This window comes from Stigmatopora nigra, chromosome 7 (assembly GCF_051989575.1).
Source record: "Stigmatopora nigra isolate UIUO_SnigA chromosome 7, RoL_Snig_1.1, whole genome shotgun sequence".
Taxonomy (NCBI): domain Eukaryota; kingdom Metazoa; phylum Chordata; class Actinopteri; order Syngnathiformes; family Syngnathidae; genus Stigmatopora; species Stigmatopora nigra.
In genome coordinates, this window is record NC_135514.1 from 6,345,420 (window position 1) to 6,369,047 (window position 23,628).

Genomic DNA, 23,628 nt, shown 5'->3' on the forward strand with positions numbered 1-23,628 from the left:
ACGAGACATGAGGGCAATAAAAAAAAAAAGCAGAAATACATGGCAGTACTTAGGGTAGAGTCCCACTATTATTCGGGGATACATATGGGAGCTTACTGCAAATTATGAAAATCCTTGAATTTAATCATATTAAAAGATTTTTTTAATAAGCCCTGATAAAGTGCCACTAAGCATTTTCCCCAGATTGTTCCCCTCAGCCCTCTGACCAAAATATAAAGTAAATACTACTGTGATTTAAATAGGATCACAAAAAGGTACCTAAAAGAACAAGTTGGAAAGTCAGTAACAGATATCCTTCTTCATTGTAATTCCTTTCTTTAATTACTGCCTTCACATATAAAAAGATATTGATCATTAAATTGAAATGAAAAGAAACAGCAATAGGTTGCCAAACAAGGATGACAGAAAAATGTCATTTTCAGAAGGCACATTAACAGCGTATATACAGTGTACATTTGTGGAACACACATAATGCCTTTAAAACGACAATGCAGGGTGAAAAAACAAGCGACCAAATAATTTTGAATATTGCACCTGCTTCCATTCTTGATAATATTGGATTTAGAAATAATAGGACTGTTGCTTAACAACAAATAGAACATTCACTGAAATTGAACAGACACTCACAAAAATTTTCAAACCAACCCAAGAATAATGGGAATACATTGCATTCCTCTCGCACAGTATCAGTGATGAAAATAATCGACCCCCACACCCCGAAACAATTGGCACATATTAGGCGTATTTATGTATGAGTGTAAAGTATTGTTCAGATAAGTTTAATAAAACACAATGACAATCTAGATATTGAAAAGTGAACTGCGAAGTGTTGTTGGTTTACGCCACAAGCTTCTGTTTCACTTTACATTGACTATGCGGTTTAAAATAAATTGAATTCAGTCAAATAAAACTTTGATATGTCACCATAACGCAGAAATAGAAAGCTTTTGCTCATCAGCTTTTAGTGTCATGGCTTTTGAAATGCAAATTGCTGATCTTATGGGAGATAAAACAAAACACAGAGGTTATTGCATTGTGGCTTCTAATCTGGTACAAAGCCTAAGTGAATCACAAAAAGATGTGGCTTTTATGCATTGACAATTAGCACTGTGTTACACAGTGATTTATTTTTTAGAGCTGAAATGAGAATAATAAATTAAGTGCATATCAGAGAGCTGGCCAACATCATGTTAGTAGAACTGAAAAAACAAAACAGACTTTGAATACGAGTGGACCCAAGTAAAGATCATCCTTGTCAGTGAACAAAGTAAAGTATTATTCATAAATCAGGCTCTGATGAATAATTGTTGAAATGATTGATTGCAAAAATTCCACATTGATTTGATCCTCTACTAAATTTAAGACAGCATAATGTTCCAGTATCTTTCTCCACTACACTGTCATACAGTATTGCTGAATGCAATATTTCAGAAGCAAATTGTGGGAAAAAAATCTGAATATCTGTGGCCAGACAGAATATATAGTGGAACTTTGCAGTTGACTAGTGGTATACTAAAATTTCCCACACATAAATAATGATAATGATTATGTCTTTTTCTTTAGATTTCTTTCATTCATTAAAAGAGGGAAGTATTAAACAATCACAGGTAAAACAGCTAGTGTTTTATTTTGGATCAGCTCTTCTTATTTGGACTACCAAATAAAAAGGCTAGTGTTGAGGCACTGTGCAAATTACGATTCTGTAGTGAAAAGGGCTTGTCTTGCTCTCCTCACCAATGCCTGCCACTGGCAGGAACAACACTAGGAGTGGCAAAAGTAAACATTGAAAATAGTGTTATGCTCTTCATCCACTATAATATAGATGTAGAATATTGCTGACCAATATAATATAATCAGGAAAATGTTCATGAACATGTGCATAGTACTGAATAGTTTCAGGCTGTTGCAGTGGTTTGTTAGCAATTGGGGTATCAGAATCCAATCCCAGCCTTTGGCAATTCCAGCTCCAAGTCAGGCAGTTATAAGCCTTCAGTGCCTTGGTTTGGAGGTTGAGGTTCACGCTGTGCTACAGCCCAACAAATGAAAGAGCATACAAAAGACCTATTAATGAGAGCAACTTAAACTGTCATCAGCTTTCTTATGCACATTTGCTTCTCTGTTGATCATCAAAAAAAATACACATGCACCCCCCCACTCTCTCCCAGTTTTGTCCAGAAAGCAGGGGGGCTCCATGGGGTTATAGCCTCTCAATGTCTCTGTATTTCTTTCTCAGGATGGACACTTGGTCTTTAAAAAGGACTGGGTCAAGTCTCATCTGTGAATAAACCAGTGGCATGGTGCCAAACCAGTTGGCAAACTTGTTCATGCAAGTCTGACGCTGAGCAAAATGGTCCGGGTATGCCCAGCGAGATGCTCGTGAGCTCTAAAGGAGAAGACAATCAAAATTGATGCTTAAATTGTAGTTTGAAACCTTTTACAACAACTATTAAGGTGTAACAACAATTGTGGAGCGTTACTCACCTGAGCCATAATGGTTTCTTTGTATTGTTTCTTCTGGGTGACCTTTATTGGTGGTAACTTGGAAACAGATGACACCAGGAAATTCATCAGAATATCCTCACAGTTTGACATCTGATCCACAACAGTCTTTAGGCTGGCCGGAAGGTATGTGGTATACAGGTAGTGGTAGTATCTGAGACAAACAGAACAATAAGTAAGGATGGAGTAGAACAGGTCATGTCTAAAAACTGACAACAGTAAGTACTTATGATAGATGGCAGCTCCTGTGAGCACCATGGAGTAGTCGTTGGTCCATTTTGAAGTATAGCCCCAACGCTCCTTGTTGGTGTCCCAGAAGTGGCTTCGGGCTGGGTACCCAACTATGCGGTCTGGGAAACTACGCCACACTGTGAATGCAAACTCCACCTAGACAAGAGGTAGCACTTCAGAACACTCTTAGATTTGGGAATGGTTAATGACAGACTACATTTGTCATCAAACATTACTTTCGACGCATGGTATTATTACAGGTAGCAAAATAGCCTTTTTTGTTCTATATTTTCGGTCAATACAACTTTCACAGGTTGTTTCTCAGTTATGTACAATCTATTCAATTTTGTCAAAGACCTCCTGAGGGGCTAGTGAGACAGTAAAATGGATTGGTTAACCGAAGTCAACATTAATACATTCATTATTTTGGCCAGAGTGTTGTTCAACAAGAATGTCACATTCAAAATGTTAAAAAACATTGCTAAGTATATGTAATAAGGATTCAAATATTTTGGAAAAATAAGGCTGGCTGGGCTGTCAGCCGGCCTGTCAGCTCTCAGATGCTCTAGGTGTCTGCTAACTGTGCTCAAACCACACCCCACTTAAGTCTGTCTAGCACTAAATGTTGAAAAACAGTACCACACTCCCATTAACAAGCCTCCTTACAAAGTGCGAAATTAAAATTTGCTGTATTTATGTCCTAACCTCTGTAGTAGAAAGCACAGTATCCTCATCAAGACTCAGCACCGCATCAGTGGGGATCGTGTCATATGGCAAGAAGCGGCTGCTAATAACCTGTTGGTATGTTTGGGAAAAAAAAGTACAAATCAAGTATGCACAGTAAAACTGGTGTTTTAACACAACAGGTTTTCATCATTGGCATGAAGCAGGACACCTATTTTGTTTTGATTTTTTACCAATACAGAAGATGTGACTAACAGATAGTTGTACAAATTTAATTGTGAATGAAATAAGAAGTCTGAATTTTATACTTAAGAACTTTTGCAATTATAACACCAAAAGAGAGCAAGGATTCGGATTTAGCTTTTACCTTGCTTTCTTTCTCAATGACAATGACAGGAACTGAGGTGGTAGGCCAGCGGTGCTTTACAGGAAGAGGTTTCTCACAGTTCCACACAATCATCACCTGAAAATGTGAGTCAAATGAAATAATGATGCTTTGTTAATTGTAGTTTCAAAATCTTAGTTTAGTTTAGCAGCTATGCAAAAATAATGTGTAAAATTGAATTCTGAAGAAACAGATTTAATAAATTTAATTCAATGAATAATAAATACACAATACACCATTTTTTAATAGGGGTGTCCCTACTTTGCGATTCACTGTGGCCATGACAGGTCTACATAAACTGTGATATTTGAGGGATTACAGTACGCTTATTCCATTTTTTATTTATACAATGCTGTAGATAAATCTTTCCCACCCGAGTGACATTTTTACATAAAAATAGAATCAATACTTGACAGAAGCCATTACTGCCAAAAGGCAAATTTGGATTGATGTTGCTGAGATGATGTACACATCTTTCAATGGTTTACTTCACCTGTGCACAATACTGTGATTTTCCTACAGCAGCGAGCAGCTTCATGACTGGCTGGGACTGCGAGACAAGTGGGGTCACTACATAAATTACAGCTGTAAACTTGGGGTAGGTCGTGATACCTGAAAAATAGCAAGAATGCAGCCAAAGGAGGGAAAGCGAAAAAATATAATCAATAGGTGCATCTCTACTTAACTGCATGCATCACCGAAAAAATGTTGACATCAAATCATTAAAAAGTACAGTACATAACTTTTTTTCTTTTACATAACCCCCATTCAATGGGTGCCCCACACACATACTGGCTCTTCCAGTTTTGTGTCAAGTTGAAAGTCATTATTGTGATTCATAACAGACACATAGTGCATCAATAATTTACGCACCAAGCTTAGCGTAGTAGAAAGGGAAGTCTCCAAGGTATGTGGAGTACTGGGGCAAGGTGAAAAGACCTCCAGGAAGACTATTCCACATGAGGCTACTCCTTGAGGTGTGTTGCAATACCCGATCATGGATGATCTGTATAAACATAAGACGGGAGGTTACGAACACATTGGTTGCATAATAACGACTCTGTTTGAGTCAAAATGATTTTTTTCTTTCTTCAGGGACAAAGGATCTTCAATGACACCCCCTCAAAATGGAAACAGCTTTTATCTGCCATTTCAAATTAAACCATTGTACATAATACAAAGAAATGAATTGCGCTGTCAAACCTTCTTATCTAAATTACAGATAAATGCATAGTCACTTCTTTTAAATGTTTTTTTATGGTTTGCTTTTAGCACTATTATTTTAGAAAGTCATGCAAAAATATTCTATTATTAACCAACCCTTTAAATAAACTGGCTGTTTAAATGCAGCTCAAAATGACAACCATTGCCTAATAATAATAAAATACTTCTAATATTAAGTATTAAAAAAAAGAAAAAAACATCAAAAGCATTGTCATTATCATGAGGCATAAATATAAGGCAAACAGATTATCAGAATTATGACATCTATCATTCATTGACAGGGCCATAAATAAAATGTGAAACATGTGTATCTAGGGCAGGTTCACATAGTTAAACCAATAAAGCAATGTTCTCAGCTATATTAAGTTTAGCCTAATATGATAGAAGGATGAACAAGTTTCATACCTCAAGTGTGGTCAAAACTATTTTCTCCACAGAGTTGAAGTAGGCCTCCCACAAGAACTGGGTATGCTGTCTCAGGGAGAGAATTTTATCCTGGTGGATGGAACGAACTGTTGAAGGAACCTGTGATACAAGCAAAAAGACATGGCCTCAATAACCTCCTAAAGAACAAGAAACACCATTATTCAGACCCTCACCCCCAACCCCCAAAGATAACATTGCTGTAACAGATGCCATCGCAGGTATGGCAAACAGGAATCTCAGTTTGCAAAGACGTAAATAACATAACACTGGAAAGAAATTAATAAATATGTTTATGAATAGATTTACCTGAAGAAGTAACCTTTCATCACCAATCACAGCTGCAGTGTTCCAGTCGATGATCTCAGAAAAAGGCAGCTCCCAGCCATTACTTAGCATCACTGGAACGCAGGCCGCCTGTAACAGGTGTACCCGCGACATTAATACACAAATAGTTGTGTTTAGAATAATATATTATCATAATGTCACATCTTCCATACACAATATTTTTACCCACATTATCAGAATAAACCAGAATGTAATTATTGTATTTTTGTTTTACTATTAATCTGTATGTGCCCTACAATTGGGTGTTAACCAGTTTAGGGTTAAGTTTAGCTGTGATAGGCTACGGTAACCCCACAACCCATGTGAGGATAAGCCGTTGGTTTGTAAACGTTCAAATCACTTCAAATTCAAACACTGTTCGAGGACTTTTAATTAGAAAAAACATTTTTAAAATACCTTTTAAAATATTTAAAGATTAATAACCACTATTTTTTAGTTACTAACCTGCAATGCTTCTAAGAAGCGAAAAGACCCCAGCCGCCGTCCTCGAGGAACTAGACAGAAAGTGGAATTGTACAGCATCTCTCTGTAATCATACCTGAAAAAGATTAGAGAAAATATTATTTAAAAGAATCAATCACGGCAATTAAGGCAAAATATCTTTGTTTGTTTTTTTATACAGTGCCACTAAACTAACATGTCTAAGAGGAAAATTAATTTTTTTAAACAAAGAAAGACGGGTAGATCTTGGCATGAATAAATCAATATTGAGTACTTTTTACCAGCACCAGTGTCTGGTGACCATGAGCAAATCTATCAACTTTTGATCAGCCCTTCACATAAAAAAGAGGAATATTAAACAGCTTCCAACTATTTAAAACTTGGAAAAGTTGATTAAAAAGTAGCACAGTTCAGAGGATTATCCTCATGTGAGCTTCCAACGCATTTGCAAAGCTGGTTGGCGCCCTCATCGCACAATGTGTCCAAATAAGGGCACATCTGTGTGTGTTTTGGTTTTTATCTGATCATCCAAGTCACTACATACATACCCAACTAGATGTCTGTTGGTAGTATTTTGATGTTGCCAAAGGCCATTACTCAGCACAAAATGAGCCCGACAAAGTATTCGGGGGAAAAATGTTCCGGACAATCACATTCATTAGACCTCATGAATATGTCAGAATCTCAAACTAAATGTACAATAAAATAATATTTTCAGTTCAACTAATGAGAGCCTCTACATGCAAGTCACTAAACTCTAGACAGGTCACACAGGATATAAGTTGAGAACATGGCTTTCCTGGCTCATGTATTTGTTTTTATCTGTGACCCTACTGAGCAAACAGTGCCCACTGCCGCTTCCCCTTACTGGCACACCAGGGTTTTGTCTACTTTAATCCGCCCCAATGAACTGAAGTCAAACAGCAACACCCATCAGTCACCAACAATAACACAACAGGCTGAGCGGACATAAAAGGATTTCCACTAACCAATGCATATTGACACAAATCAAAAAGTACTACTGGCATTCATATTATCTAGGGATATGATGTACTGAAAACAATTCAGTACAGTTCAATACTTACTAGATTTATTTTTTCGTCAGCTTTTTCTGAAACATTTCAGAGATTTGAATGAAACCCATTCTTAATTGATCTTTTGAAAATTGTAGTTTAGTGTACAATTTCATCATTAAATTATAGTGGCTTTAATAGCATCTTTTACATTATGTATTTATATATATCTACACATGATAAATGAAAAGATAGGGTAGCTTTGCCAAGTACTCAGACATTCTCATCCATTTATATACTATTCCGCTTATCTTCACAGTGGTCCTAGGTTGCTGGAGCCTATCCCAGCTAATTATAGGCGGTAGGTGGAGTACACCCTGAACTGGTCACCAGCCAATCCCAGGCAAAATTGAGGCACAACAGGAGAAACATGCTATGGAAAATTAGAAATGTTCAATCACAGACCATGCTTATTTTAGGGGACAAGGCAGTAAACTGGAATAACCAGGGAAAAAAAGCCACATGGGCAGGGTGAGAACATGCAACCTTCCCACAGGAAGTCCGGAGCCCGAGATTGAATCTTTGATCTCAAAACTGTACAGCTGGTGAGCTAACCACTCAACGTCAGACACTTCTTATTCTTCTAACGGAAAAAAAATCACAGAAGCGGTTACCAAGACTCTTAAGAAACGTATTCAATGACAAGAGGCGGACAATAGTACTTACTTGTCATATTCTGCATTGTCTTTGTCACAGCGTGCATCTTTGTGCTTTTGCCAGTCCTTCCCATGCTTGCAGGTGGCGAGAAGGATCACATCCTCTGCATTATGCACATGATACAAGGCATTCCTTGTGTCAGACCCTATTCCAGTTAAATATCTTTTTCCCTTGAACACTAATGTGTACTTCCGATACGGCGGGATGGTGTTATGGTTAAGGTAGCCCCGTTCCCCTCCTGTCCTGGGATGATCCTTTGAGAACAGGGGGATGGATACATCAAATTTGGGCCGAAAGTTCTCTGTACTGATGCTGGCCTTAGCCAACATGGCAAGGCCAATGTCAAAGCCCAGGTCTTCTGTATAGTCAGGCCATGTGCCAGAGTATAAATTAAAGATGATGTGGTTTTTACCATCATTCCAAAGAGGAAGACTCTGGACTTTTGCCTTTAGGTTGTGCACATACTGCGGTGACAGTTTGTCCCTGTCTAAAGTATCCAAACCCAGAACAAACAGACATGCCTTTCCTGGATCCGGTGTGAAGAAGCGAGAGCCTTCAATAGATAGCAAAATGTTCTGATAGCTCTCTGACATTTTCTCTCCTTTCTGCTGGGGATAAATGAAAACTTTGAACCCATTTCTCTCACAAAGAGATATGTCAAAGCAAGACTCCATTCTGCAATGTTTTCCAGAGAAGCCGGGGATTGCTTCTCTCCTTTGTTGAGGAGATATGTACCCATTGGCATCGTCGTTGGAGTCTTGATCCCCAGCTCTGAAAGGTTGAAGGACGCGGAGGGAGCGATGCCATCGCGGCCCGTAGTCAAGAGTTCTTCTGGAATGTGGGACTTGAATACCCCCGAAACAAAAAAGCAGAAGGAAACACACGCCAGCAGAGAACAAAACCAAGTACCGTTTTTTGGCCTGCATGTGTCCTAAAAGGTGGGCTAAGATTTTGGGCTATAAATCCAAAATGTCCCCAAGTTTTGGCTTCTCTACCGTCTATGGTAGAGCTTGGCCATCTCCCCCCGGGCTGCAAGTCCGCCAGCTTCTGCTTTAGATGCCTTTCACAAGTCCGGGAGCTGTTCCAAAGCATGTGGGCGATTTTTTAATGTTCATCAAGATCGTCTTCTCGTCAGTACTCCACCAACTGATTGTCCAAAGTTGATCAAATCCAACCAAAACATCCAATTGTGTATTCATGCAGCGTTGCATTTAATGTTCAGCAAAGATTCATTTCGATCGTAAAGCCTCATGATCCCATTCAAACTTAACCAAACCTCTAAAATAAGTATTTATAAAGGGAAAAACAGCAAAACGGAATGCATGGGAGTGTTTGCAGCGCTTACCCGGACAGTAAACTATTGTTCCTTTAGGAAACTGGGTCTGATGCTAATGTGAACGCTCACAACATTTAACAGTTCAGAACATGACATGAGTTTTAAGACGAGTGTTAGTCAAAATGTGTCTTCTTGTCAAATTCGCCAACTTTACATTTCACGGTCGATCACAGCAGCTAGAGACATGCTAATATTGGAAAATTTTCCTTAGGTTAGCCTGTAGCTTATCACCGGTTCCAAAGTGAATAGTCTTTCCCAGGCGCAAAAGAATATGCCGCTTCTCCCATTCGCAACTTCTCATCGGCTCCACGCTTTAGGAAAACATAGAAAATTCCTCAAATTGCGCTCAGATCCTCGGGAAATCTGAATCGATGTCCCCCGCGTAAAGGAAATAAGAGATGTTGTCTGCATTGGTCCAACAAGACACAATAATCAGAAGAGTATACACGGCATTTGCAGCAGAGGACGGCCGCTGATGGTGAGGATGTGACGTAAGGCGGCGGCCATACAAGTTGCGCTACCTTTTCTTACAGGCGCATCCGAATCGGGCGGGGCATGCAGCGAAGTTATACCAAAGAACTAACCACTAAATAAAAAAAAATCACTGCCATTTCCCCTAATTCATAATAACAATGCTTAATTACCTGCTTGATCAAGTAGCTAAAATATTAAGGAATAACAATCTCATCTCAATTTCTGAACCGCTTTATCCTCACTACGGTTGCAGGGGGTGCTGGAGCCTACCCCCGCTGACTTCAGGCAGGAAGAGGGGGACTCCCTGCTCTAAATTACCTACAGATATGAGTGTGATTGTGGATGGGTTGTCCTTGTGCACTGCGATTGGATGGCCACTAAATCAGGGTTTCTCCCTCCTGGGGCCTGTAGTTGACCGGGATGGGCTCCATCACCCTCACAAGCCTTGTGCCTGTGACCCTTTACACTGTTTTATAGTAGCCTATGATAATTTTAAATATAAAACAAATCTTGTCTTGTTTTGAGTAACACTTAAACCTATTATGCTCCTGTATTAGTAGTGGTAGTTGGACTGCTATGTATTTTTCTGTTGATACTTTTGAGAACCACAGCATAAAGCAACTATAAAAGGCATTCTTTCAACTTTATATTTACCAAGTTAACTTGACTTTGTGTGAAAGACATCTTCAAATCCACACAGTCCAGGGAGGATCAATCAAGGTTTTTAAATTCCTTCCCTGTTGTTAATCTCCATGTCTTCTTCCTTTCATTCTCTTTAGCAGTCTACAAGGGAAGGTAGTCATTAGTGTAAAATGCAGGATGTCATGACAACAGTCACATATTTCGAGATGTCACAGAGTACTTTTTTTAATTGCCACGGATATGTGACAAGCTCTCCTTTCATCATGGGAAAAATATCATTTACTGTACCTCCAAAGTGCTCCACTTCAAAAGAAAATGACGATGATGACAGTTAAATCAAAGTAAATGAAGAAAAAGTGTAGAAAAAGGTGGCATCGGTAAAAAAAAAAAAAAAGAAATTCTCAGTAGGTTTTACTTTTGTCTTGCTATTATTGGCAGCCTAATGAGGCTGGAACTGCTCTCTCCCTACTGATGCATTGTGCTGGTCTGAGCTGAGCAGTAGCCAGGAGCAGCTCAACAGGGTGAGAGCTTCAGTGCAGGGCTCCCAGCGTGTAATATATTCAGCCATGCCAATATCTAATTTGGATGAACCCAGGTCAGCAGAGTTTTCCTAGACATCCAGCAAGCCTTGCAGCCAAGCAACTACTCAGGCCAAATAGAGATTTATGCTTTCCCTCACTGTATATCTTAGGTTCAATTAAATCCTGCCCGGGTATAACGGTGCAACATAGAGAGTTTGGTTTGGGTGCAGGTTTCACAAACATCTCTGGTGTTTAGAAAAAGTGCAGAGAGCACACATACAGATTAATACATCAACACACGCACACCTGGACCCACATACGGATATGCAATTAAGATGGAAGAAAAGTTAGCAAAATAGTGTGCACGTGAATGGTTGTCTCCATCACACTTTTACGTAGGGGCAATTTAGGGTTTTCAACCAGCCTACCGTGCATGTTTTGGGAATGTGGGAGGAAACTAGAGTACCCAGAGAAAACCCACGCAAGGCCAGGGAGAACATGCAAACGGACCTGGGATCAAACCCACAACCTCAGAACATTAGGGCTGACATTCTAACCACTCATCTGGCAGGCCGCACTTCTCCTGAGGGTCTTTATGCATAATTTGTGATGTATTTGTAATATATTACACAGACAGTAGGCTTAGTCAACATGGCTTGAGAATTTTGTGTGCATGTACAGGTTTATTCTGATGTAACGTAATGCATGTAATACAATTATGTGTAGTGTGTAGTGTATGTATAGTGAATTTACATACCAGAGGTCATCTGACATTTACAATAATTAAAAAATGAATAAATAAAATACATTTTCTAAAAATAGGCTGTGACACCAAGAATGTTGTCAGCGATCACTTCATTCCTAAAACATGACATTGCCCCTTTGTGGATTGATTATTATATGTGGTGCCATGATTTATGGTGGACTTTGTTAGACGTTGATAGGTTCTATTGGTCTCTGGCTATCATTTCTGCTGTGTGCTACAGTCACAGGGACCTTTCACTTGAGTGGCAGCAACAAAAAAGCATTTAACCTGCGTTTCACCCTCATAACTCAGTCCAGATTTCAACTCTGTGTTAAGATTAATTCCATTCTAATGTAATGAATGCATAGACCTTCTGGGGGTATAATATGACAAGTAACTTTGATATTTCCGTTCAACCATTGTATAGATGCCAGGTTTTAACCAATAGAAAATCTCATATATCCCTAGAAGGGCTGTTTAGGCTAATACATTACACAAAGTGTCAGCAATCCTTTAAATAGATTATTTGATGAGTGAGTGATTACTGTGAAAAAATCCATTGTCTAGTCAGTCAGACTGATGTTTTATGTCAAAATATTCACAAGAATGATATTACATTGGCCCAGCGGCTGAGTGGTTAGCGGGTCGACTTCCCAGTTCTGGAGTCGAGGGTTTGGTCCCAGGTGGGTCGGTTCGGAAAATGACTGAATGAATGATACTAGATATAACAAACATGTTGGTATTTCTCTTATATGCATTGATTAATCTGACCCTCATGCATTTTAATAAAAATGACATGTGATGACAATAATTGGTTTTTTTTTCACTGTGGAATGCTTATTTGTGCTTGTATATTTCAATCATGGGCATGGATCCGCTTCAATAACACTTGCAATAACTTTTAGGTCTCCACAGGATGAGCAAGCATTTATATGCTAATAGGTATGACAACAGTAATGACTAGCAATAAAAAGACAGCTGCTGCTTGATCAAAACTGATAGGGTATTGCCACAATCTGCCTTTCCTTGTTGTTCTGAAAGCATTTATTAGACCTAGAATTACTAGAGGGACCTATTTTCGGGTGTTGAGCGCGGTTGTTTCATTAAGCTGTCTGGTGCCCTCCTCTCATTTTACTGCAGTGGTTACTTTGTCGGCCTGTTGCCCAGTTTGGACTATCAAAGAACCAAAATCACATTTTGTTCTGAAGTGGTTTCATTGCATGGAACAAATTGTGCTTTTTTAATAGAGACGTTTTTGCCTCTTGGAAGAAATCTCTATGTGGGAATTGGGATTTGATGGAGATCAATAAAGTATTGCGTGCTTACTTATATTTTGGGAGGTAATAATGGTTAATCAATGGTAACCTCCATTAAATTAATATACATTGAGGCAATACCATAAGGTTTCTTACATTTCCATCAAACTCCCATTAACCTAAATTGTTGCATAGTTTACAGCTTATAAATTTTGTTTTAAAAATGTTTTAAATAATACTACAATTTACACTGAGTTGAATCTGGAACAGATTTTCTTTTACATTGAAATCTGAAATATCACAAACTGGAAAGGAAATTGAATCCAACCATTCACACATCATTCCAGTGAGCCCTACTATGAGAACAATCTGTAAAAAGGCATACCATCAGCCACACAATGCCTAAATCTGTTGCAAATGATAAGGTGACATTCCATAAGTGGTGTTTAAATTGGAATAAAAGTGACTGAGAAGCAGCCACTATTACAGACTGCATGCTATTGTGAAAATGAGTGAGGAGGAGCCTTTTTTTTCTTTATCTCAGTGAGACAAGCTTGCTGGGCACGATCTTGAGAAGATCAATGAAGCTGAATAGCAGGGGGACCACACTGCAGAATTATCTGCTTTTAATCGCCTCACACAGTTCACAATTGTGCAAAAGTCACCGGCCATGAAAAGCTTTAATCACAGGCAAAGCTGAACAGTCAACATGTTGTCACTAAAGGGCACACGGGCCCTGAAGGCACAATGTATCTGCAAGTTCAGTTTCATTCACACACACTAATGCACACTCCACCACCCCAAACACACAGACACATACACACAGACACACACACACGTTTTACCAGTAATTTCACGTATCCTATCATTTGCAAAAATGTGAGAATATTAGTAATTGTAAAAATAAATTTACAGCTGCTGGATACAGATAAGAACCTTACTTTTTTAGAGTGACAGTTTTCAAGGTCTGGGGATTTGTTTGAATACAAAAAAAGCTTTGTCAAAGTTGATCAACTGTTAACTGGCAGTCAATTCTAGGGTTTTACCGACAAAAGATAATTACCTGGCAAGGCAGCCAATGGTAGCCATGCCACTCAGGGAGAGACTATGAAAATGGGTTGGAATGAAGATGATTTGATCATTCATTCACCAATAGATAACTGTCACACCTTTCTGTAACCCAGATGATATACCATGCAAGCGCATTACCTACGTATGCAGCTAGATAGCACCTAGAATACATTATAGTTTGTGTGTGTGCGGACGCGGAAGGTTTTTAGTAAGAGACCTCAATAGCAAAAAGCTTTCATGATGCTTCCCTATAAGCTCATACAAGTTTACCCATGTACCTCTGAGAATGTGACCTTGGCATGATAGAAAGTGGGGTAATAAATCCCACAGTCGAATGGACGACATGTATCGTGTGTGGACGGCAGGGACAATGTGATACCTAGCCATGAATGTAAATGACTCCTTTCAGTGTTTCTAACTATGGAATTCATTGAAATAATGCCACTGCTTGCTCAGATAAGATTGACATTCCTAAGGGCATTAAACACAGCACAATTTGCCGTATGTCACACATTAGATTTTCATTGGACTCTACTGCACAAATAAATTTCCAAGGGGTGTTATTGGGGTTATAGATTGCCTTATGCATATTAAATGTTATTATAGAGTTGATAATCTGACAGTGAGGCTAAAAAGAACTCCACCAATTATCAACAATTGCAGGCTTGGGGATGAAACCTGGCTCAGTCGCGCACGAAGGTGACAGGTCAAACAAACAGCCGCTCTGAATGACCGCTATTAACCTCGGCCTCACAGTGGGCCAGCCTGTTAGCCTTTTTGAGGATAAATAAACATTTCCAATTATTAAATGTTCGGGGAAAAAGAAGTCACATTGACCGCATGACAATTTGAGTGGCAGTTGGTCATGGAGATCTCAGACCTCGAAATTAAATTATGAGTTGATTGTATTTATAGACAGCCAAAACAAGGCTTGGCTGGGGTGCTGGAGCTTATCCCAGCTGACTTTGGGCCCCAGGTGGGGAAGAACCTGAAGTGGTGGCCAGCCAATTGCAGGGCATGAGGAAACGGACAACCATTCACACTCACTCATACCTAATGGCAATTTAGAGTGTTTGGCCAGGCTACATGTGTTTTTGGGATCTGGGAGGAAATCAGAGTCCCCAGAGAAAACCAAACATGCAAACTCCACACATGAGGACCGACTTGGATTTGAACCCAGGACCCCAGAACTGTGAGGCCCATGAAACTACCTTACAGAGCAAGCAATGTAGAGTGGATCTCTGTCTCCATCTAACGAATGAATGTGGATTTTCAATTGAAAATGCATGCTCAGACTTAAAAAGCCATCAGAACGTCGGGTAAAATGAATGAATCAATGGTTTAGTCAAACAAATGAAAGAGTTTATCTTACTATATATATTTTCTTTTTACATAATAGAGCAATATTTCGTCATTGCTTCATAGTGGACGTGACCGCTTGTTTTTTTCCAAACCTCGGCACACTGCTTAGAGTGAATCAAACGCATACAGAGCCAGATCACATGGTTGGTCATGAGGAAGTAAACAGTGAAAAAAGAGGAAAAAAACAAAGCGACTACTTGAAATGAAAACGCTGTTTGGGAGTGTTTAGTTGCCTGTTGAATCATATAAAGGTAATCGACAGAAGAGATCGTTGTATACTTTCATGACATTTGTGTGCAATATCAAAGCTATTTGCATTTTTGCGAGGATACGCTATAATGTAAGCTTGGGAATTAAGTAAGGGACTTCATTCTGTCAGTATCGGGTTAATTTCTGCAAAATCTACATAACTGAAACGTATGTATACCATAGTGGCTTCTTCTTTTTCATTTTATTACACTGTAATAACGACACATACCTGGCACGTTAGGATTGTATTTGTCTCCTCTAGGCGTGATGGTGGATTTCTTGGCGGAGAATAACTTGTGTGGCCAGGCCATCCTCAGGATAGTATCCAGGGGAAATGCTATCATTGCTGAGCTCCTGCGCCTCTCTGACTTCATCCCTGCAGTTTTCAGACTCAAAGACAAGAGTGATCAGCAGAAATATGGAGACATTATCTGTGACTTCAGCTATTTCAAGGTAGGAACTTTTTCAAGCAGTCATCTATCCATATTTTTTATGATATTTTACTGACCATTAGAGTCACTGATGATCTGGAACGTATCCCAACTAACTGGGTGAGTGGTACACCCAGCTACTTGATTGGATGGACCTTATAGACCACAGTCCACTAATGGCTCGGGAGCCATATGTGGCTCTTTTGATGGGTGTATAGACTGTTTCGCTGCCGTGAACCCTGAAGGGATAAGCCGAAAGCCAGTCAGTGCTGTAAATATGCTTGAATAGATGGATTAACAAAGAAATATTAAAAGTAGTCATACATTTTTAGCAAATAAAGTGAAATGATCTATTTTTTGAAGACCCTAATAATTTCCCATGGCTCCCAAGTTGAGAAACATTAATATAATTGTCAGTAACCTATTGGATCATCTATGAAAATTGTCTGAACTTTTGCAAATTCCTCAAAATAGTAAAAACTACTCGTGCGGCATATACTCAAATAGTGCTTATATAAAAGTGCTGTTCACAACTCTCTTTTGGAATGTTTTGTGTTGCTTTCGTTCTCTCTTCGTGTTTTTGAATGACATAGCTTCCATTGTTGTCTAGGGCGCGGAATATTATGAGGGAAAGCTGGAAGCCAAACCTGAGCTTCAGGACTTGGATGAAGAGTTTAGAGAGAACAACATTGAGATTCTTTCAAGATTCTATCTTGCTTTTGAGAGTGTCCATAAATACATAGTAGATCTAAACAGGTAAAACATGGTTACATATTATATTCTTATTAAGTCATGTTTAATGACATAATAAAATACAATGTTTAAAATCAGATAATGAGGATGAGCCATATGGATTGTTTATCTTCTCTTCAGATACTTGGATGACCTAAATGAGGGAGTTTATATTCAGCAGACTCTGGAGACTGTACTTCTAAATGAGGATGGAAAACAGCTACTGGTATGTGAAAGAATGTCAATCAATCTGATATAAAAGCCACTTATCATTTTTTAAATTCATTGTTCAGATTAAAGCCATTGTTCTCTGTCACTGATGTTATAGCCTAATTTACAAATATACAACAAAATTGTGTTACTATTTGAAATGACACTACTGAAGTAAGGCTGAAGCTATCTTTTCTTCCTCCCTAGTGTGAAGCGCTCTACCTATATGGTGTGATGTTACTTGTCATCGACCAGAAAATTGAAGGGGATGTCCGAGAAAGGATGCTTGTCTCCTACTATAGATATAGGTAAATCTAAGATTCAGAAACTCATATTTTAATAAATTTACTATCCTCCCACTGACTCAAGTTACAGATGAATCTTAGATTTCTTTTACTGACTTCAGTGCCTACACTGTTCGTGAACTTCATTGATAATAGTGATTTATTTGATTGAATACACACTAATTATATTTAGCATATCGCTATAACAGTCAATGCATACTTTGTTTTGATATTACACATATTTATCTCTCAGTGCTGCAAGGTCTTCAGCTGACTCTAATATGGACGATATCTGCAAGCTCCTGCGCAGCACTGGTTTCTCAAGCCAGCCAGGCGCCCGACGGCCAGCTAACTACCCAGAGAGTTATTTTCAGAGGGTTCCCATAAGTGACACATTCGTTAGTATGGTTATTGGGAGACTGCGCTCTGATGACATCTACAACCAAGTAAGAAAGATTTGCATTGTTTGGGTAGTATCATAATTATTGAATATAGTATTTTTATTTTTGACAAATGTCTGCGTTGGTCATTATGTAAACCTGAAGTCTTTAATGATTTTTTTCAGTAACTTGTTTAGAAAATGAGTACAATTGTGATTATTTACTTTGTTTTTTAATTGAAATTGTGCAATCTAAAGGTTTTTTATTCTATTCTAATATTCTTCCCACTTTAAAGGTATTTGCCTACCCACTACCAGAGCATCGCAGTACAGCACTAGCCAATCAGGCAGCCATGCTATATGTCTGCCTTTACTTCAGCCCATCCATACTACAAACCCAGCAGGCCAAGATGCGAGAGATAGTTGACAAGTACTTTCCTGATAACTGGGTATGACTCTTGATCTTTTTCCAATAGTGAACGTTTGCTTTATGTCACCATTTATGCAGTATGAAAACATTTTTATCTTGTGTAAACACAGGTTATTAGTATCTACATGGGGATTACAGTGAATCTGGTAGATGTCTGGGAGCCATACAAAGCTGCTAAAACTGCTCTCAACTATACTTTAGATTCTGCTAACATCAAAGAACAGGTACAGCTTTCGATTCAGTCTCATTTAACTTCTATTGTATTTAGGCACTGGCTAGAAATACAGATTTTATCATTAAGATGTTGAATAAGTGATCTTTGGAGCTTGATGATTAACATACGGTTGTTGTTTTTTTGTAGGCAAACCGTTATGCCAGCAGCATGGAGACACTTCGACCTCAGGTGCAGCAGCTGCTAAAGGAAGGTTTCCTCAGAGAAGAAATAATTCTTGACGACATTCCAAAATTGCTCAACTGTCTGAGAGACTGCAATGTTGCTATTCGCTGGCTTATGCTGCATTCTGCTGAATCAGGTGAGTCCAATTGTATGTGCTGTATTTGCTATATTTTGTGAGATATAGGCCAAATTTTGTTGAAGAGATTAGAATTCAACATGGATAGTGTTTGGGTAAATATATGGTGATATACAGTTAATATGAATGTGTCCATTCTTTCAGCCTATGACCCAAACAATAAGAAATTACGCCAGATCAAAGACCAAGTAATCAATGATTCCAAGTACAACCCAAAGATCCTTTTTCAACTCCTACTTGATGCAGCTCAGCTAGAATTTACCTTCAAGGAGGTGAGTGTTGTCATAAATGTTAAAATATGAGAGATTACATTTTCCAGGTAAAGTTACAACAACAACAAAAATACAGTCAATGCTAAAGTTGGGTTTGGTCTGAGAACAGCTGCTTTACTTTGCAACTTTGGCTTAAATAGATGTTTTTAATGTTGGGTGAATTAAAAGAACGCCTCTTTAATTCTTTATCATAAAAATATACAAGAAAAATGGATTTCACTGCAAATGGGTATCATTAATCAATATGTACAGTATATGACAACATCACTGGAAAACAATGACAATTTTTGTGGCTGATGTCCTGTTAAGGCATCAATCAATTAGTAGATGTCGTTAATCTTTATATTTTTGTTCTAACTTTGAAGACCTACTCCTGTCATAATATTTCTGTTTGGGAGAAGGAAGGAGGTTTCTTTTTGTGTTCAAAAATCCTTTGAAAAAGACAAAGATTCATGAATTTCATATTATGTCAGTGGTCAGAGTGACCATGTAAATTGACAGACAGACAAATTTGTTGAATGTTTCCCCTTTGTTGTCTATTAACATATGGCATGGTAGCATATGGCTAGTCATTCAGTCATTAAAAGATGAAGCAAATGGAATCTTTTCATAATATAGCTCATTTGACTAATCCTTCCTCATCAACTCTACATCTGTGCTGTTCCTCACCCAGATGTTCAAGCAGATGCTGTCAGAGAAACAGATCAAATGGGAGAGCTACAAAAAGGAGGGTTCAGAGAGAATGACTGAGCTGGCTGAAGTCTTCTCTGGTGTTAAACCACTCACAAGAGTGGAAAAAAATGGTGAGTGAGTATGACAAATGTGTCCAGAGCTTAAGGCTTGTTTTCCACAAGAATTGTAGTATTGCAGTCACGGTGCAAACAGGATTTCTCACATTTCGGGAAAAGAATTGTAACGTTTTTGATAATGCAATCTGTCGCCAATGCAGAAAATCTTCAAGCCTGGTTCAGAGAAATCTCAAAACAGATTGAATCTTTAGACTATGACGACTCTACAGCAGCTGGAAGAAAAACGGTCCAACTCATACGGGCTCTAGTCGAGGTAAGGATGATTTATACATTACTCACTGCAAAAGTTTGGAGGGGGAGTATATAAGTATAGTAGTACGTATATGATATACCAAATGTATTCATTTCATAGCTCACCTATGTACTAACTTGTATATTTTCAAATATTTTGATATATTTACGTTTTGAAATGTAATGTTTATCCTCCTAAGGTTCAGGAGTTCCACCAGTTAGAGTCTAACCTACAGGTCTGCCAGTTCTTGGCAGACACAAGAAAGTTGCTGCACCAAATGATTCGCACCATCAATATTAAGGAAGAGGTCCTCATCACAATGCAGATAGTTGGAGACTTATCTTATGCTTGGCAGATCATTGACAGGTAAACATACTAAACATTATAATCTTGAGTGCTAAGTATTGAGGTAGTACTATATCGTGATCAACACTGTAAAATGGGTTTTCATTGGAATGATTCTACATATCCAACATCAGCAATGAGTTCTAAACAAAGTGGCACCAATTTTAAGATATTTATTTTTCTCTGTATTGTCAATAAAATTGAAACCTTTATTAAACATATAATTTTACCAGCTATTCTTGTTGGATAGCTGTGTTGTTTCACCAGTGTCATGATTGTAACAAAGGTTAATAGGGTTAACAATAAATAAACAAATAATAATTAAAAAATGCAAGGATGTAATTTAAATAATGTAACTGATTTAATTTTGTACAAGACTCATTGATTTTTAATTTTTCCCTGCTTTTTTGCTAACACTTTTGTTGCTCTTCTGCTTATGTTTTACCCTGCAGCTTCACATCCATTATGCAGGAGAGTATCCGAGTAAACTCATCCATGGTCATAAAACTACGAGCTACCTTTCTAAAAGTGAGGATATTTTTCTCCAGTCTTGATGGATAAATAGGATTTGTTGACTCATCTCAACCATAATTTTAAAAGCAATTGTTATGTGTGTTTGTGAGACCAGCTGGCCTCAGCTTTGGATCTTCCATTGCTGCGAATCAACCAAGTCAACAGTGCTGACCTGCTGAGTGTTTCACAGTTCTACTCAGGAGAATTGGTGGCTTATGTCAGAAAGGTGTGATGAATGGTTAACAACAATTGTTTTGCTCGTCTATCTCTGTCTGAATAATAAAGCTTTTAACTTTAGCTGTCCTACTAACGGTAACTCTACATTTTATCTTATGATCGTAACATGATTGTCTTTTTTTGTCTAATCCTCAAGTATTGATTAACATTCTTTACCTTGTTATCTTTATTTTCGCAGGTACTGCAGATCATCCCGGAAAGCATGTTCACCTGTCTGGCCAAAATCATTAAGCTTCAGATCCATGACATTGTTGAGGTTCCCACAAGGCTGGATAAGGACAAACTGAAGGACTACTCCCAGCTAGGAGCACGCTATGAAGTAAGGAAGTTGATTAGTTCGTGATGGTCTCAAATACATCACAACTACTGTGTAAAATGAAAAGCTGAATTAATATCAAATACTTCAAGGTGTTTACATGCGGAACAAATATTGTAATCACAGGCATAATCACTCATTGGCTTCTTGTGCCCATATTCAAAATATTTTGAAGAAATTAACTATTTGGCTTGACAAATCATTCAGTTTATCACAGTACTGAAGATATTGAATTTTGCTCTGAACTTTTTGTAGTACTGGAAAAACAAGTCAGCTACACAACTAACAAAGATAAACATATACTGTATATGACACTTTTTTCCCCTGTTGATTTCTGAATAGTTGTGCATTAATGATATATGTTTTTCTTGCTCTGTCACCCTTGCAGGTGGCTAAACTCACCCATGACATCTCCATTTTCACAGAAGGGATCTTGATGATGAAGACTACTTTAGTTGGAATTATCCAGGTGTGCTCTGTTCTGCTGGTTCTTGCATGGGTCTAAAACAAACATACAAAAAAAACACTGCTTTTTAACTATTAAACTCCTAATGCAGACTTCTTTGATGCATTGCGAAACAGAGAAATGTGTGTGTTAATGTTTTAGGTAGATCCCAAGAAGCTTTTGGAGGATGGCATCAGGAAAGAGCTGGTGAAGAGGGTTGCTTATGCTCTTCACAAAGGATTGATTTTCAATCCCAAGGCTAAGGTTAATCATCAAAAGTGTTCTTTTCATTTCTAGTAAATATGATTTAATAACGAATTCTCTATCAAATTAGACGAGTGAATTGATGTCCAAATTAAAAGACATGGCAGCCACCATGGATGGGTTCTACAGGTCGTTTGAGTACATCCAGGACTACGTCAGTATATATGGCCTAAAAATTTGGCAGGAGGAAGTATCCCGAATCATCAATTACAACGTAGAACAAGAGTGCAACAGCTTCCTCAGGACAAAGGTTGAATTCAGTGATGTCAAGTCAACACTTTTTTCCCTCCAGTATACAGTATATCAGTAGACTACATTATTTATTCCCTTCCTTGGTTAGATCCAAGACTGGCAGAGTGTGTACCAATCCGCTCACATCCCCATCCCCATGTTTCCATCTGTGGATGAATCTGCCACCTTTATTGGACGTCTCTGCAGAGAAATTCTCCGCATCACAGATCCCAAGTATGGGGGCATTTATGAGAAATTTGAATATACTTGTCAACTAACTTGCAAGTGAATATTTAATTGTTGTCGGATCATTTTTACAGGGTGACATGCTACATTGACCAAATGAACACATGGTATGACCTGAAAAGCCACCAGGAAGTCACCAACAATAGATTGTTCTCAGAGATCCAGAGCTCCTTGGGTACATTCGGCCTCAATGGATTAGACCGATTGCTCTGTTTTATGATTGTCAAAGAGCTCCAGGTAATGAGCTTTCAAACAGAACTTTGTCTAGCGTACAAATTGACATTTAAAAATGTTTATTCAAGAACACTGAGCCTTAAAATCAAAATCTTTCTGTGCAGATTTTTTTGACAATGATTCAGAAGACCATTCTGAGGGATAAAGCTGCCTTAGAGGTTTTTAAAAGCATGCTGGCTTCTGTCAATCCAGTTCAAGGCATTGTAGGTAGGTAACAATTTAGGAAAAGCTTTTGGCCATATCATGTCATTTCGTTACAACGATGGTAAATATTTGCCTTTTCTGACAGCTAATGCCAGCAAAGTGTATGCCAATGCCGTCACCAAAACCCCTAAAATCTGGGGGCCATATTTGGATACTATCATGAAGGTAATAATTTAATACGTGCAAATAATAGATATTTTTCACAACTGTGAATAATGTCTAACCTATTGTTGAATGTTGGTTGTAGGTTGGTCAAATGCAAATTCTACGCCAGCAAATTGCGAATGAGTTGAAGTACTCGTGCAAGTTTGACTCCAAACATCTGGCAGCTGCCCTCGAAAACCTTAACAAGTCAGTCCCGTTCCATGAAACAAGTGACAATAATTTGTTTCTAACATTAAATTACATTTGTTCCTAATTGTTCTTTTGTATATTTTGACTCTTCATAGGTCGCTGTTAGCAGACATAGAGGCCCACTACCAGGACCCATCGCTGCCCTACCCGAAAGAGGACAACACTCTTCTGTATGAGATCACAGCCTATTTGGATGCTGCGGGTATTCACAATCCACTTAATAAGGTTTGTGTATGTGAAAATGAAGAATTTTGCACATCTCAGGTGACCTCAAATTAACTTGAAGAATGTTGTGACCTCTTATTT

The 23,628-nt window shown here is 38.4% G+C and overlaps 2 protein-coding genes across 6 annotated transcripts in view; one reads left to right on the forward strand and one right to left on the reverse strand.

Annotated features, from left to right (window-relative positions):
- The window catches only part of washc5 (WASH complex subunit 5), a 33,917-nt gene that overhangs the window by 9,027 nt on the left and 1,262 nt on the right, over positions 1-23,628 (forward strand). The window contains exons 1-25 of one of the 5 annotated variants that reach the window (XM_077721621.1): positions 15,477-15,623; positions 15,884-16,074; positions 16,663-16,808; positions 16,926-17,010; positions 17,202-17,302; positions 17,532-17,724; positions 17,954-18,106; positions 18,198-18,311; positions 18,449-18,620; positions 18,765-18,892; positions 19,566-19,695; positions 19,842-19,954; positions 20,133-20,299; positions 20,731-20,806; positions 20,907-21,017; positions 21,207-21,347; positions 21,733-21,813; positions 21,952-22,053; positions 22,124-22,303; positions 22,394-22,518; positions 22,605-22,767; positions 22,869-22,971; positions 23,054-23,133; positions 23,216-23,319; positions 23,418-23,547. In XM_077721621.1, the coding sequence (XP_077577747.1) occupies positions 15,889-16,074; positions 16,663-16,808; positions 16,926-17,010; positions 17,202-17,302; positions 17,532-17,724; positions 17,954-18,106; positions 18,198-18,311; positions 18,449-18,620; positions 18,765-18,892; positions 19,566-19,695; positions 19,842-19,954; positions 20,133-20,299; positions 20,731-20,806; positions 20,907-21,017; positions 21,207-21,347; positions 21,733-21,813; positions 21,952-22,053; positions 22,124-22,303; positions 22,394-22,518; positions 22,605-22,767; positions 22,869-22,971; positions 23,054-23,133; positions 23,216-23,319; positions 23,418-23,547 (3,084 nt within the window). In that variant the 5' untranslated portion in view covers positions 15,477-15,623; positions 15,884-15,888. Of the gene's footprint in view, positions 1-15,476; positions 15,624-15,644; positions 15,790-15,862; positions 16,075-16,662; positions 16,809-16,925; positions 17,011-17,201; positions 17,303-17,531; positions 17,725-17,953; positions 18,107-18,197; positions 18,312-18,448; positions 18,621-18,764; positions 18,893-19,565; positions 19,696-19,841; positions 19,955-20,132; positions 20,300-20,730; positions 20,807-20,906; positions 21,018-21,206; positions 21,348-21,732; positions 21,814-21,951; positions 22,054-22,123; positions 22,304-22,393; positions 22,519-22,604; positions 22,768-22,868; positions 22,972-23,053; positions 23,134-23,215; positions 23,320-23,417; positions 23,548-23,628 lie in introns of those variants that run through there. The other 4 variants (XM_077721624.1, XM_077721623.1, XM_077721626.1 and 1 more) reach the window with 4 other exon arrangements.
- Positions 1,095-9,807, reverse strand: LOC144199775 (exostosin-1a-like). Its single transcript, XM_077721627.1, has 11 exons — positions 7,975-9,807; positions 6,239-6,332; positions 5,756-5,863; positions 5,429-5,548; positions 4,673-4,805; positions 4,293-4,411; positions 3,782-3,877; positions 3,436-3,525; positions 2,726-2,886; positions 2,482-2,653; positions 1,095-2,383 (listed from the first exon to the last, which is right to left on the reverse strand). Exons 1-11 carry the CDS (start codon positions 8,889-8,891, stop codon positions 2,198-2,200), a joined length of 2,196 nt encoding a protein of 731 aa, XP_077577753.1. The 5' UTR covers positions 8,892-9,807; the 3' UTR covers positions 1,095-2,197.